This window comes from Palaemon carinicauda, chromosome 2 (assembly GCF_036898095.1).
Source record: "Palaemon carinicauda isolate YSFRI2023 chromosome 2, ASM3689809v2, whole genome shotgun sequence".
NCBI classification, from domain to species: Eukaryota; Metazoa; Arthropoda; class Malacostraca; order Decapoda; family Palaemonidae; genus Palaemon; species Palaemon carinicauda.
The window spans coordinates 199,228,165-199,243,164 of record NC_090726.1 but is presented as its reverse complement, the minus strand read 5'-3'; the positions used below and the strand labels follow the sequence as shown (position 1 = coordinate 199,243,164).

At 34.4% G+C, this 15,000-nt stretch overlaps 1 protein-coding gene and 1 long non-coding RNA gene across 2 annotated transcripts in view; one reads left to right on the top strand and one right to left on the bottom strand.

The window, feature by feature from the left end:
• Nucleotides 1–6,879, bottom strand: part of LOC137622924 (uncharacterized) — a 266,979-nt gene extending 260,100 nt beyond the window's left edge. Inside the window, exon 1 of the long non-coding RNA XR_011040522.1 lies at nt 6,832–6,879. This is a non-coding gene — a long non-coding RNA (uncharacterized lncRNA). The remainder of the gene's footprint in view (nt 1–6,831) is intronic.
• A 2,395-nt stretch (nt 6,880–9,274) lies between these two features.
• On the top strand, nt 9,275–13,229 carry LOC137621912 (streptococcal hemagglutinin-like). Its single transcript, XM_068352418.1, has 2 exons — nt 9,275–9,304; nt 10,839–13,229. Exons 1-2 carry the CDS (start codon nt 9,275–9,277, stop codon nt 13,227–13,229), a joined length of 2,421 nt encoding a protein of 806 aa, XP_068208519.1.
• Nucleotides 13,230–15,000: the final 1,771 nt, after the last annotated feature.

The window sequence follows — 15,000 nt, the reverse complement described above, 5'->3', positions numbered from 1 at the left end:
ATTTCCTATATAAACTAAAAAGTTTAACAAAATAAGAGGAAAAGAAATAAGATAGAATAGTGTGCCCAAGTGTACCTTCAAGCAAGATAACTCTAACCCAAGAAAGTGAAAGACCATAGTACAGTGGCTATGGCGATACCCTAAGAACAATGGTTTAATTTTGGATGTCCTTCTCCAAGAAGAGCTGCTTACCATAGCTAAAGAGCCTCTTCTACACTTACCAAGAGGAAAGTAGCCACTGAACAATTACAGTGCAGTAGTTAACCCCTTGGGTGAAGAAGAATTGTTTGGTAATCTCATTGTTGTCAGGTGTGTGAGGAAAGAGAAGAATATGTAAAGAATAGGCCAGACTATTTGATAACCAGAGAGAAGGATCCAATGTACTGTCTGGTCAGTCAAAGGAACCCATAGCCACTAATAGGGATTCAGGTTAGATATACTGCTCTTATAGACTGGCTAATTCAATGGAGGTTTAAAATAACTGAATATAATTGTCCTTGAGATATGATAAGCAGCAAATACCTTTCTCCCGAATATGGACGATGTTATGTAAGAGGCCAAGATGAAAACTGATAATAAGGGTAACTGGCTCCATCCTCAAACTGGACAGTTAAAAAAAAAGGGTCACTTGCGTGACTAACTTTATGAAGCTCTCATAAGAACTTCAACCATTAAGTAATCAAGTAATGACAGATCCATTACCCAGCAAATACTTTTCGCTATCATCATTTTGTCTTCAGATAAATTCACGTTCCTCATCATTTTTGACTAGTCAGACAGTACTACGCTGGTTCCTCTCTGGTTACGGTTCATTTTCCCCTTACACATACTGAATAGTCTGTCCTATTCATTACATATTCTCCTCTGTCCTCATACACCTGATAACAATAAGATTACCCACAATTCTTCTTCACCCAAGAGGTTAAACTACTGCACTAATTATTCAGAGGCCACTTTCCTCTTGGTAAGGGTAGAAGAGACTCTGTAGCTATGGTAAGCAGCTCCTCTTGGAGAAGGACACTCCAAAATCAAACCATTGCTCTCTAGTCTTGGGTAGTGTCATAGCCTCTGTACCATGGCCTTCCACTTGTCTGGGGTTAAGAGTTCTCTTGCTTGAGGGTACATTCTCTTCCTCTTGTTTAGTTAATTTTTATAATTCATATAAGAGACATTTATAGCTTATAGCATTCTGATTTTCCAACTAGAGTTGTAGCTTAGCAAGTTATAATAATAATAATAATAATAATAATAATAATAATAATAATAATAATAATAATAATAATAATAATAATAATAATAATAGTTACTGTTACCAATTCTACCAATTGCGTTAGAATTCAGTTTCCTTTCTACATTACAACGCTAGAGATATAATAGTCAGGCCTTCTCCATCAAGAGGCTCAATACTACACAGTATTCTAGAAGTTTTATTCCAGCTGTGACCAAGCTGTGCAATGATCTCCCTAATCAGGTAGTTGAATCGGTGGAACTTCAAAGTTAAAAATTTGCAGCAAATGTTTTTATGTTGAACAGGCTGACATAAGTCTTTTTGTAATCTAATTATGAAATATCTTTTTTGATGTTTACTGTTTAAAAAATATTTTATTTTAATTGTTCATTATTTCTCAGATCGTTTACTTATTTCCTTTCCTCACTATGCTATTTTTCCCTGTTGGAGCCCTTGGGCTTAAAGCATCTTGATTTTCAAACAAGGGTTGTAGCTTAATTAGTAGTAGTAGTAATAATAATAATAATAATGATAATGATAATGATAATAATAATAATAATGATAATAATAATAATAATAATAATAATAATAATAATAATAATAATAATAATAATAATAATAATAATAATAATAATAAAAGTAGCGTATGGTTCAAATCATTGGAGATAAAATTGGTCTCTTACAAAACTAATACTACGATTATAAGTAGGTTAAGGATAGTACCTACTATTCATCCAGATCTTCGCATTGACAATAAATCTTTCACCATCATCATCATCATCATCATCAACTCCTAAGCCTACTAATGCAAAGGTCATCGGTTAGATTTCTCCAGTCGTCTCTATCTTGAGCTTTTAAATCAATACTTTTCCATTCATCATCTTTTGACTTTATATCTTTCTTAATCATCATCATCTACGCATACTGATAATTTATTCTCTAATACATATCAATACGTAATACATCAAAGCTATCTATAATTTATTCTCAAATTCCTATCAATACATAGTACATCAAACTAATCTATAATCTATTCTCTAATAAATATTAATACATTATACATCAAAGCGATCTATAATCTATTCTCAAATATTAATACATAATACATCAAAGCGATCTATAATTTATTCTCAAATATTAATACATAATACATCAAAGCGATCTATAATCTATTCTCAAATATTATTACATTATACATCAAAGCAATCTATAATTTATTCTCAAATATCAATATATAATACATCAAAGCGATCTATAATTTATTCTCTAATAAATATCAATACATTATACATCAAAGCGATCTCAAATCTATTCTCAAATATCAATACATAATACATCAAAGCGATCTATAATCTATTTCAAATATTATTACATAATACATCACAGCAATCTATAATCTATTCTCAAATACCTATCAATACGTAATAAATCAAATCGATCTATAATCTATTCTCAAATATCAATACATAATACATCACAGTGATCTATAATCTATTCTCAACAACCTATCAATACATAATACATCACAGCGATCTATAATGTATTCTCTAATAAATATTAATAAATTATACATCAAAGCGATCTAAAATCTATTCTCAAATATTATTACATTATACATCAAAGCGATCTATAATCTATTCTCAAATATCAATACATAATACATCACAGCGATCTATAATCTATTCTCAACAACCTATCAATACATAATACATCACAGCGATCTATAATGTATTCTCAACAACCTATCAATACATAATACATTAAAGCGAATTATAATTTATTCTCAAATACATATACATAATAGATCACGAATTAATTAACAGCAGTTATCAATAGAATTTTCACAGAACTCTCTTACACTGAACATAAATGTTCATCTAAGCCAAACTTACATTCGTGTTTGGCTCAATAAAAATAGTCTAGTTTTTGCTGTAACCGCTAATTATGGTCCTTATCGTACTTCTGGCAACAGTGTAAACTACAAAATAATTTAGTGTCCCTTAAATGGGTAAGAATTAACGTATACTAAGAATTGAGAAGGGTATGTGGGTTAGGCCAAGGAGGGCAAAAGGGTAACGAGAGAGAGAGAGAGAGAGAGAGAGAGAGAGAGAGAGAGAGAGAGAGAGAGAGAGAGAACTATATACCTCACTGACATGATTAATACTACATTGGATTCCTCTCTGTTAACGGATCATTTTTCCTTTGCCTAAACATACAGCGAATAGTCTGGCCTATTCTTCGAACATTCTTCTCTTTCCTCATTCACCTGACAACACTGAGATAACCAAACAATTCTTCTTCACTCAAGAGGTTCACTACTGTACAGTAGTTGTCCAGTTGTTACTTTTCACTAGGTAAGCGTAAAAGAGAGACTTTAGCTATAGTAAGTAACTCTCCTAGAAGGAGGACACTCCAAAATCAAACCCTTGTTTTGTCTTAGGTAGTACCATAGCGTCTGTACCATGAACTACCACTGTCTTTGGTTATAGTTCTCTTGCTTGAGTGTACACTCAGGCACACTATTCTAAGTTTCCTTATTTCTTTTCTTTACTGTTGCAGCCCTTGGGTGTTATTATAGCATCCTGCTTTTCCAGCTAGGGTTGTAGCTTGGAGGTAGTAATATTATATATATATATATATATATATATATATATATATATATATATATATATATATATATAGTGTATATGTATATACATATATATATATATATATATATAAACAAATCAATAAATACTTAAATTTAGCTTCAAAATAGAGGTCAGTCCTGTGGAATAATTCACCTCATCCATTACGATAAAGATAAGAAAATGAATGCAAGGGTCTATGCGTGATGAATATAAAGTAGTTTGAAAGATAAAAACATTTGAATGTTTATAACTTTATCTTCCATAATTAGTTTGAATGATAACACGCAATTTCTGGAGTTGTGTCATCTCCAATAAAAGACCTTTCTCTTTATACTGAATAATGGTAGGTTTTGCCTTAGTTTGTACTTTCCCTAATTAGACACTTGACAGTCGTTTAGTAAACACTGGTACTAACTTGGGTGGAAATGGGGTCTTGGGTGCTGATCCTATGTGTATATGGTCAGTCTCTAAGCTCTTTTTACTGCCCCATGCCTCTGGCTTTAAAGTGGGTATTCAACAACTAGCCATATCCATGCAATTAACCAGCTAATTAAAAAAAAAAAGTATGACAAATCACTATGTATGGTATTTATAGACTATGAGAAAGCTTTTGATTCTGCCAAAACCTCAGCAGTAATAAAAGTCCTTCAAATACAAAGATTATAATAATCTTATTTTAGAACACTTGAAGATATATACTGTAGATACAGGAAGTGCATTAACCCTAAAACTACATATAGATGGTGAGAAAATTCTGATTGAGAAAGGAGTTACACAGGGAGACCCCCATCTCTCCTAAATTAATCGCAGCAAGCCTAGAAGTTTTCAAGAAGTCAGATTGCGAAAATGAAGTAATCAATATTAATGGGGAATACCGTAACAATTTATGATTTGCAGATGACATAATTGTGTTTAATGAATCATGGGAGGAATTACGAAAAGATGATATAAGATTTGAAGAGAGAAAGCAGAAATGTAGGACTGAAAATGAATATGAGTATAATTAAGATAATGTTCAATGAAAATGCAGAGAGAGAACAAATAAAAGAGTTATGGGCGAGCCTCTAGAGATTATTAATTAATATATTGTGCATACTTAGGACAGGCAGTAAGTGTTTCCCCAAGACACAAAATAGAAACTAAAAGGAGAACCATGGGATGAAGAATTTCGTAAACAAAACGACATAATGAAAAGTAAAAGGCTACTTTTAACATTGTAGTGAAGTTTCACTGTCAAGCTAGAGTGGCCTTAATGATAGTTAATACAAGTTTATGGGTTACAGAACTACTGGAAGTTTTTGTCTTTTCTTTTAGTGTTGGCATTAAAAATAAGGTGATGAATATAGATGCCGCATGAACATTTGCATTCAATATGCATATATATATGTATATAGAAGTGTGTATATATTTATATATATACATATATATGGCTATATGTACATATATAAGTATATACACATATATATATGTATATATATATATATATATATATATATATATATATATATATATATATATATATACCGTATATGTATATATACGTAAAGATACATATGTATATATACACATATATATGTATGCATATATACACATATATATAAATATACATACATCATATATATATATATATACACATATATACATATATATAGATGTATGTATATATACATACTATACTGTATATATATATATATATATATATATATATATATATATATATATATATATATATATATATATATATATATATATATATATAAGTACATATATCATCTACTACGCCTATTGACACAAAGGGCCTCGGTTAGATTTCGCCAGTCGTTTCTATTCATTCATCATCTCCGACTTCACACTTCACAGCCCTCAGCCATGTAGGCCTGGGTCTTCCCCCTCTTCTAGGAGTCTCCTCTGGCATTCAATTTCCCTACACCTAGGATTCAACACTCGTTAACTAGTTATACATCTTCCCCTTTTTACAATAAATCTGTATCTGTGTCCGAAATCGTTGGCATTGTAAAAAAAACTGCAGTTTTTCAGTAGTGCAACTACATATGTTTTTGCCTCTCTACAAATGCACAAGTATGTACATATTTAAAGGCCGCTCATGAATGGCAGAGGTAAGGCATAGTTGACAATGCCCTAGAGACTGACTATATATTCATATGATCAGCACCCAAGACCCCTCTCCACACAAGCTAGGACCAAGCAGGACCAGGCCATGGCTGCCGATGATTCAGCAGATAGATATATAGGCTCCCCCAAAGCCCCCATCCTTAGCACACAAGGATGGTGAGGTTGTAGCGACCAAAGAAACCAACGAGATTGAGCGGAATTCGAACCCCAGTCTGGAGGTCACCAGTCAGGGACGTTACCACATCGACCACCACAACATATTTAAAGGCCGCTCATGAAAGGCAGAGTCAAGGGACACTGTACGAATGCCCTAGCTAGCAGTACCAGGACAATGCCCTAGAGACAGACCATATATAAATATGATCAGCGCACAAGCTCCCTCTCAAAACAAGCTAGGACCAAGGAGGGCCAGGCAACGGCTGCTAATGATTCAACAGGTACATAATGGCTCCACTATATACCCCATCCTTAGCTCACAAGGATGGTGAGATTGCAGACACAGCAAGAAACTATCAAGCTTCAGCGGGACTGGAACCCCAGTCCGGTAGATTGCTAGGCAGAAACGTTATCAATAGGCCTTCACAGCCTTTTATGCCAATTACGAAAATACTGAGATAAAAAGAAATCTAATTTTTTTCATTATGAACATATTTACAGATATAGCTTAAAGATAAATAAATTCAGAACATATTTATAGATATAGCTTAGAGATAAATAAATTCTGAATATATTTACAGATATAGCTTAAAGATAAATAAATTCAGAATATATTTATAGATATAGCTTAAAGATAAACAACTTAACTAAATGATAAGAGTATATAAGATAATTAAAACGTACCAGACACTCAGCAGCGCTAGAAGACTCCGTTTGCATAATTTCCATAAACTGCAAGAAAAACAACAACAATGTATTAGCAAAAACTAGTCTATAAAATCAAGCAATAGAGTACACCCAGTTTAGTCACTGCCACCTGTCGGCGATGAGCGAAACTAGTCGGATGACCATGGTAAACTAACATAAAAAAATCAATTCAATTCTAAGCCTTATTCTTCTGATGGCTAACATAAAATGTAAGGAACTATTGCTAAGAATATCATTGTAAAAAGAAACCAAAATGATAAAAGGACAGTATTTATCTATCTATGCCTTGATTAGGTCAACCTGCTTAGAAAAATAATTTTGATCATGAAAATTAATATCTTATAAAAACTATTTCGGTCATTGTAACTCTTTCTTTCTTTGCTTTTCCAACTATGGTTGTAGCTTAGCTAGAAATAATAATAATACTAACACTAACAATAACAACAACAACAATAATAATAATAATAATAATAATAATAATAATAATAATAATAATAGTAATTTCTGCAGCCTTAGTTAGCACTAGTATCTTACAGCATCCTGGAAACAGCACGGGTATCATACTGTCGAAAACCAATGCTTTAACAGAGAGAGAGAGAGAGAGAGAGAGAGAGAGAGAGAGAGAGAGAGAGAGAGAGAGAGTATTATCTAATGTTTTTTTTTTTCAAATAGAAGTCACTTTCTATATCAGCTCAGTCGTCAAAAACCATTTAACCATGAGTGTTATGGTGGCCTGGTGGTAGCGTCCTTGCCTGGTGATTGCCAGACTGGAGTTCGAGTCCCGTTCAAACTCGTTAGCTCCTTTGGTCATTGCAGCCTCACCAACCTTGTGAGCTATGAATGTTGGGGTTTGTGGGACCCTATAGGTCTATGCTGAATCATCAGCAGTCATTACCTGACCCTCCTTGGTCCTAGCTTGGGTGGAGAGGAGGCTTGGGCACTGATCATATTTAATATAGTCAGTCTCTAGGGCATTGTCCTGCTCGATAGGGCAGCAATGTCACTGTCTCTTGCCTTTGCAGCAGCCATTGCCTCGCCCTCCTTGGTCCTATCTTGGATAGAAAGGAGGCTTGGACGCTGATCATAATGTAATATGGTCAGTCTCAAGGGCATTGCCCTGCTCGATAGGGCAGCAATGTCACTGTCTCTTGCCTCAGCAGCAGCCATTGCCTCGCCCTCCTTGGTCCTACCTTGGGTGGAGGAGGCGGCTCAGTCTCTAGAGCATTGTCCTGCTCGATAGGGCAGCAATGTCACTGTCCCTTGCCTCTGCCATTTATGGTCGGCCTATAAACCTTCAAAGCTTTTTTTAACCAGCCATCGATTAAAAGCACCTGGTCTAAAATGATAAATAATTAAGACATTAATCTGCTGACTTTGCAACTTATCTATTGCACATGCTGTTAGAAAGTATTAACATCAACCTGTAGGTGATGGAGACGAGTTTCAGTAAGAGTTAGGAGTGTCAGAGGGTGTTGTATGAATTGTTCGCTTAAAAATACTTTTATTTCTAAATGACACATACACACAAATATGTATATATATGGATATATATATATATATATTATATATATATATATATATATATATATATATATATATATATATATATTATATATATATATATAATATATATATATTATATGTATATATACATATATACATATGCATTATAAATATATATATATATATATATACATATATAAATATATATATATATACATATATATAAATAAATATATATATATATATATATATATATATATATATATATATATATATATATATATATATATATAATGTCCACGATACATTTCAAACTACATCCAGTTCGTGTTTTCAACGAGCCTAAACTTCCTATTTTGCAGAGTTTTCAACGCGCCTAAACAATTTCTCCTTATATTGCAAATCTTTCCCTTACAGGTAAAACCTTATCTTTAAACTACTCCATTAATCAAGAAAAAGTTATTATAATAATAATAATAATAATAATAATAATAATAATAATAATAATAATAATAATAATAATAATAATAATAATAATAATAACAACAACAACAACAATAAAAGTATATAATAGAAACTACACCTCTCCATCCAACCCCATTTTGGTCAATTGATTCAAAACGAACCAGGTAGTAATTTCAAAACTAATAAGCCTTCATCTTCATGCAGGTCAGGTTCAAACTCTTACCAACTCCTAATAATTGTTTTTTATAAATATAGAGATTGTTCTACTGTCTGACATTTAGGCAGAGGCACCATTTGGCCCAGGAGGAGGGCCCAATCGCACGCACATATGTCCATTCCCTCCTTACAGGGTAGCAGATACCAGTATATAAGACCAATCTATTGCTTATGTCAAATATCACTCTCTCTCACTCCTCGTCTCCTGTAGCAGTCACTGACGAGTGGACACAATATGATCAGCATCATGAGGACGATACCCTTTGTGAGTTTCCAATTTTATATTATTATTATTATTATTATTATTATTATTATTATTATTATTACTTGCTAAGCTACAACCCTAGTTGGAAAAGCAGGATGCTATAAGCCCTGCAGTATATTATTGTTATTATTATTATTATTATTATTATTATTATTATTATTATTATTATTACAACTAGCTAAGCTACAACCCTAGTTGGAAAAGCAGGATGCTATAAGCCCTGCAGTATATTATTATTATTATTATTATTATTATTATTATTATTATTATTATTATTACTTGCTAAGCTATAATCCTAGTTTGAAAAGCCGGATGCTATAAGCCCAGGGTCTCCACCAGGGTAAATAGCCCAGTGACGAAAAGGAAACATGGAAAAATATAATATTTTAAGAACAGTAACATTAAAATAAATATTTCCTATATAAACTATAAGAACTTTAACTAAACAAGAGGAAGAGAAATAAGATAGAATAGTGTACCTGAGTGTACCCTCAAGCAAGAATGTTCGATCAACGTGAGTATTTTGTGCGTTTTCAAAAGTTTATAACTTGCAGTAAATGTTTTTTTTTTATGATGAACAGGTTGACATGAGTCTCTCTTTATAATTTACATATGAAAGATCTGTTTTAATGTTGTTATCGTTCCTATAACATGTTATTCTAATTGTTCATTACTTCTCTTGTAGGTTATTTCCTTATTTCCTTTCCCCACTCGGCTATTTTTTCCTGTTGGAACCCTTAGGCTTATAACATCCTGCTTTTCTAGCTAGGGTTGTAGCTTAGCTAGCAATAATAATAATAAACAAATTGACTCTGGTAAAATGGTTGAGATTAATATCAAAACCAGGAATAAGAAGTTTACATAGGATTGGCAATTTAAGGAAAAATTTCCCATGAAAAAAATATGAATTTTACATTTTTTTCTATCAGCTTGAAATTTAGGTTCTAATCCGCACCTATCCTAACCCCACCTCCTCCCCACAAAAATAAATAAATAAATAAATAAACAAAAGAGAACACGCAGAAGTACTCTACGACTAAAGAGAACCCTAGTTTTATGTTGCTGCTAGACTTAGTACGTAAGCACAAGTATGCTTTCTGTCCTGCCGACATACAGCATAGCCTAGAAATATACAAGACCATATAAATACTTCTGGAAGGAAGTATACATGAAAGTAAGAATTAGCTACATTTTCCAAAAAATCCAAGAAATTATTTGAAATTTTACAATCGTTGAAATTGCGAGTATGAAACTCAACATGATTATCCATTATCAAAGTGATGATACCACTGAAAAAAAGGGACCTTAAGCTTTACCTTTCCCACATAACAAATGCTTATAACTTGAAAGTCAGAAATACTTATAGGATACACTGGAAATAGATTGATTATGTATCACTCCTACATGCTAAGAAACGTAACAGAATAATCAAGAAACTATAGAATTTATACTTGGATCAACTTTAGATTACAAATTACCATGAATAATTTGGTTACAAGATAAAATACATAATTATGATCTTTATTTTTTGCAGATATTGTGCTGCACTCTGGTGGTAAGAGCATTTCCACAAGGCTACGATTACTCTGCTCCTCAAGGATCTGCCGTTGAAGCATACGTTGAACCTCCAGAGACTCCTGGCCATGCTGACGAGGCCTTCCAGTATGCCTACGCCGTTGCATCACCAGAGCATGGGACCTACCAAGGTCACCAATCAACCCGCGATCAACAAGGCCACACTTCTGGATCCTATTATGAATTCGCTCCAGAAGGCAACTGGCGTCAAACTGTATATGCAGACCAGGGCCTAGGATTCCAAGCAATATCGAATCAACATCCACCTGGTTCCCCACCACCGCAGATTTCTGCTGTTAATTATCAAATATTTGTCCACCCTGGAGCCACAGCAGTCTCGGCATCTGGTCCTGGTCATATTAGCGAAGGAAATATCAACTTCCAAACATTAGAAAGTGCCAAGAATGACATTGAAACTTCTATAAATACAGCTGCACAAGAAGCAGCGCCTTTTTCACTAAATATCCAATCACCAGATGCTGCACCAGTAAATGCCGACGTACAATTTGCAGCTGATGTTCCAGTAAATGTTGGAGAGCAGTTTTCAGTTGGTGCTCCAGTAAATGATGGTGCACAGTTTTCAGTTGGTGCTCCAGTAAATGCTGGTGTACAGTTTCCAGCTTCAGCTCCAGTAAATGCTGATGTGCAGTTTTCTGTTGCTTCTCCAGTAAATCTTGATTCACAGTTTGCAACTGCAGGTCTAGTAAATGATGGTGCACAGTTTTCAGTTGGTGCTCCAGTAAATGATGGTGCAGAGATTTCACTTGGTGCTCCAGTAACTGCAGGTACACAATTTTCAGTTGGTGCTTTAGTAAATGATGGTTCACAGTTTTCAGTTGGTGCTCCAGTAAATGATGGAGCACAGTTTTCAGTTGGTGCTCCAGTAAATGATGGTACACAGTTTTCAGTTGGTGCTCCAGTAAATGATGGTGCACAGTTTTCAGTTGGTGCTCCAGTAACTGCAGGTACACAGTTTTCAGTTGGTGCTCCAGTAACTGCAGGTACACAGTTTTCAGTTGGTGCTTTAGTAAATGAGGGTGCACAGTTTTCAATTAGTGCTCCAGTAAATGATGGTGCACAGTTTTCAGTTGGTGCTCCAGTAACTGCAGGTGCACAGTTTTCAGTTGGTGCTCCAGTAACTGCAGGTACACAGTTTTCAGTTGGTGCTCCAGTAACTGAAGGTACGCAGTTTTCAGTTGGTGCTCCAGTAACTGCAAGTACACAGTTTTCAGTTGGTGCTCCAGTAACTGCAGGTACACAGTTTTCAGTTGGTGCTCCAGTAACAGCAGGTACACAGTTTTCAGTTGGTGCTCCAGTAACTGCAAGTACACAGTTTTCAGTTGGTGCTCCAGTAACTGCAGGTACACAGTTTTCAGTTGGTGCTCCAGTAACAGCAGGTACACAGTTTTCAGTTGGTGCTCCAGCAAATGCAGGTCCACAGTTTTCAGTTGGTGCTCCAGTAACTGCAGGTACACAGTTTTCAGTTGGTGCTCCAGTAAATGATAGTGCACAGTTTTCAATTGGTGCTCCAGTAAACGATGGTGCACAGTTTTCAATTAGCGCCCCAGTAAATGTTGGTGCACAGTTTTCAGCTGCTTCTCCAGTAAATTCTGGAGCACAGTTTTCAGCTGTTTCTCCAGTAAATGCTGGAGCACAGTTTTCTGATGCTTCTCCACTAAATGCTGGAGTACAATTTCCATCCACTGTTCCAGTTAATGTTGGACCACAGTTTTCTGTTTCTGCTCCAATAAATGCAGGAGCACAATCTCCAACCAATGCCCTGGTTAGTTCTGGAGCAGACTTTTCAGCTGCTTCTCCAGTAAATGCTGGAGCACAGTTTTCACCTGTTTCTCCATTAAATGGTGGAGCACAGTTTTCACCTGTTTCTCCAGTAAATGCTGGAGCACAATTTCCACCCACTGTTCCAGTAAATGCTGGAGCACAATTTCCATCCACTGTTCCAGTTAATGCAGGAGAACAATTTCCATTCACTGTTCCAGTTAATGCAGGAGAACAATTTCCATCCACTGTTCCAGTTAATGCAAGAGAACAATTTCCATCCACTGGTCCAGTTAATGCTGGAGCACAAGTTCCATCCACTGTTCCAGTTAATGCTGCGGCACATTTTCCATCAGATGTTCCAGTTAATGCTGGAGCACAATTTCTAGCAGGTGCTCCAAACAACAATCTACCACCTGCCCTTTCCCCGGTAAATTTTGACATTAGAGGAGTGCCACTAGAACATACAAGTGGTCAAGTTCAATCAACTGGTAATGTTTCATCTCCAGTCCCTAGAAACCTTGATCTTGCTTTAAGAGCTTTGGCTAACAGAAATCAAGCAGGAAGATAAAAGTTCTGATTCTATTAGAGTTATATTGATTCCTCTTGTATAAAATGCAGTTTTTGGAGGTTTTAGAAGTTTATATAACCCTCATGCGATGCTCAACATTTGTTATTAGTCTCATGATATACTGGACATTCCAGCGACTGTTACTTGCAACCAATCCGTTACTGATGGCTTTGTTTCAAAGACATTTTGAGTTGGTAGTAGAGAATTTTCTTTTTTACTTTCAGCAGATAAACAATCGTGAATCTCATTCTTTAATATTTTATTTACCGAAAGAATGCCATTTTTCTTTTCATTTCATCCTTATTTGAAATAAAACGCATTTATTTTCTATATGGTTAAAGATCTGTATTATGTTGATAGTTATATTTTTTATAAAATTGTTTTATATGGTTTTTATATATAATAAATATAAACAACTAAATCAGACTTTTTCTTCTACATTTCTTTAGGGGAAAAATAAAAGCGTTTGATAAGAAAACAATGAAATATATACAACAACAACAACAACAATAACAACAAACACAACCGTTTCTAGTCCACTGCAGGACAAAGGCCTCACCCCTCTCCTTATTCCTGTCTAGGGCTTTGTCAGTTTTTATCACCACACTAGCTACTGCAGAATGGTGATGGTGGGAGACTTTAGTCTGATCGCTCATAGCAAACCATTCTAGTATGGGTGTCCCTGACTAGCTAAACTTTGCTGATCATGGCGATACAAAAACCATTTAAGGTATCCCCACTCAGAAAGGGTGTACGTATATACATAAATGACAAATGAGCCATATCAAAAGTTCCAGGTGACTAAGAGAAATGCATAATTTAGCTATAGTAAGCAGCTCTTCTAAGAGAAAGACACTCCAAAAACAAACCATTGTTCTTTAGTCTTGGATAGTGCCATAGCCTTTGTACCATGGTCTTCCACTGCCTTGGGTAAGAGTTCTCTTGCTTGAGGGTACACTGGGCACACTGTTTTAGCTTATTTCTCTTCCTTTTGTTTTTGTAAAGTTTTCATAGTTTATATATGGAAGATTTATTCTAATGTGGTTACTATTCTTGAAATATTTTATTTCAATTCTTAATTACTTCTCTTAGAGTTTCTTTAGTTCCTCATTTCCTTTCCTCAATCCGATTTATTGAACAAAATTTTCCTTAGTAATCTCTTTTCGTCATAGAAAAAAAATTAACACAATATGAAATTGTTATTTCAATCGTGAAGCTCTTTACATTTTCCCACCAGGAATGTATCTATGATATTTCCAAGCAGTTCTTATTTAAGATTTCCCTGGACAATTCTATCCAGTTCGTAATACTAGGCAGGCAGTTAATTCTAATAGCCAGGTCTTCTCCATCATGAGGCTTAATACTACGCAGTATTCTAGAAGTTTTATTCCAGCTGTGACCAAGTTCTGGAACGGTCTTCCTCATCAGGTAGTTGAATCAGTGGAACTACAAAAGTTCAAAATTGCAGCAAATGTTTTTAAGCTGAACAGGCTGACATAAGTCTTTTTATAGTTTATATATGACATTTCTGTTTTGACGTTCTTACTGTTTTTAGGATGATTTATTGTTAATTTGTTCTCATCATTTATCTATTTCCTTATTTCCTTTCCTCGCTGGGCTATTTTAGCTATTGGAGCCTTTGGGCTTATAGCATCTTGCTTTTCCAACTAAGGTTGTAGCTATAATAATAATAATAATAATAATAATAATAATAACAATAATAATAATAATAATAATAATAATAATAATAACTATTCACTGCCAAAGCCTT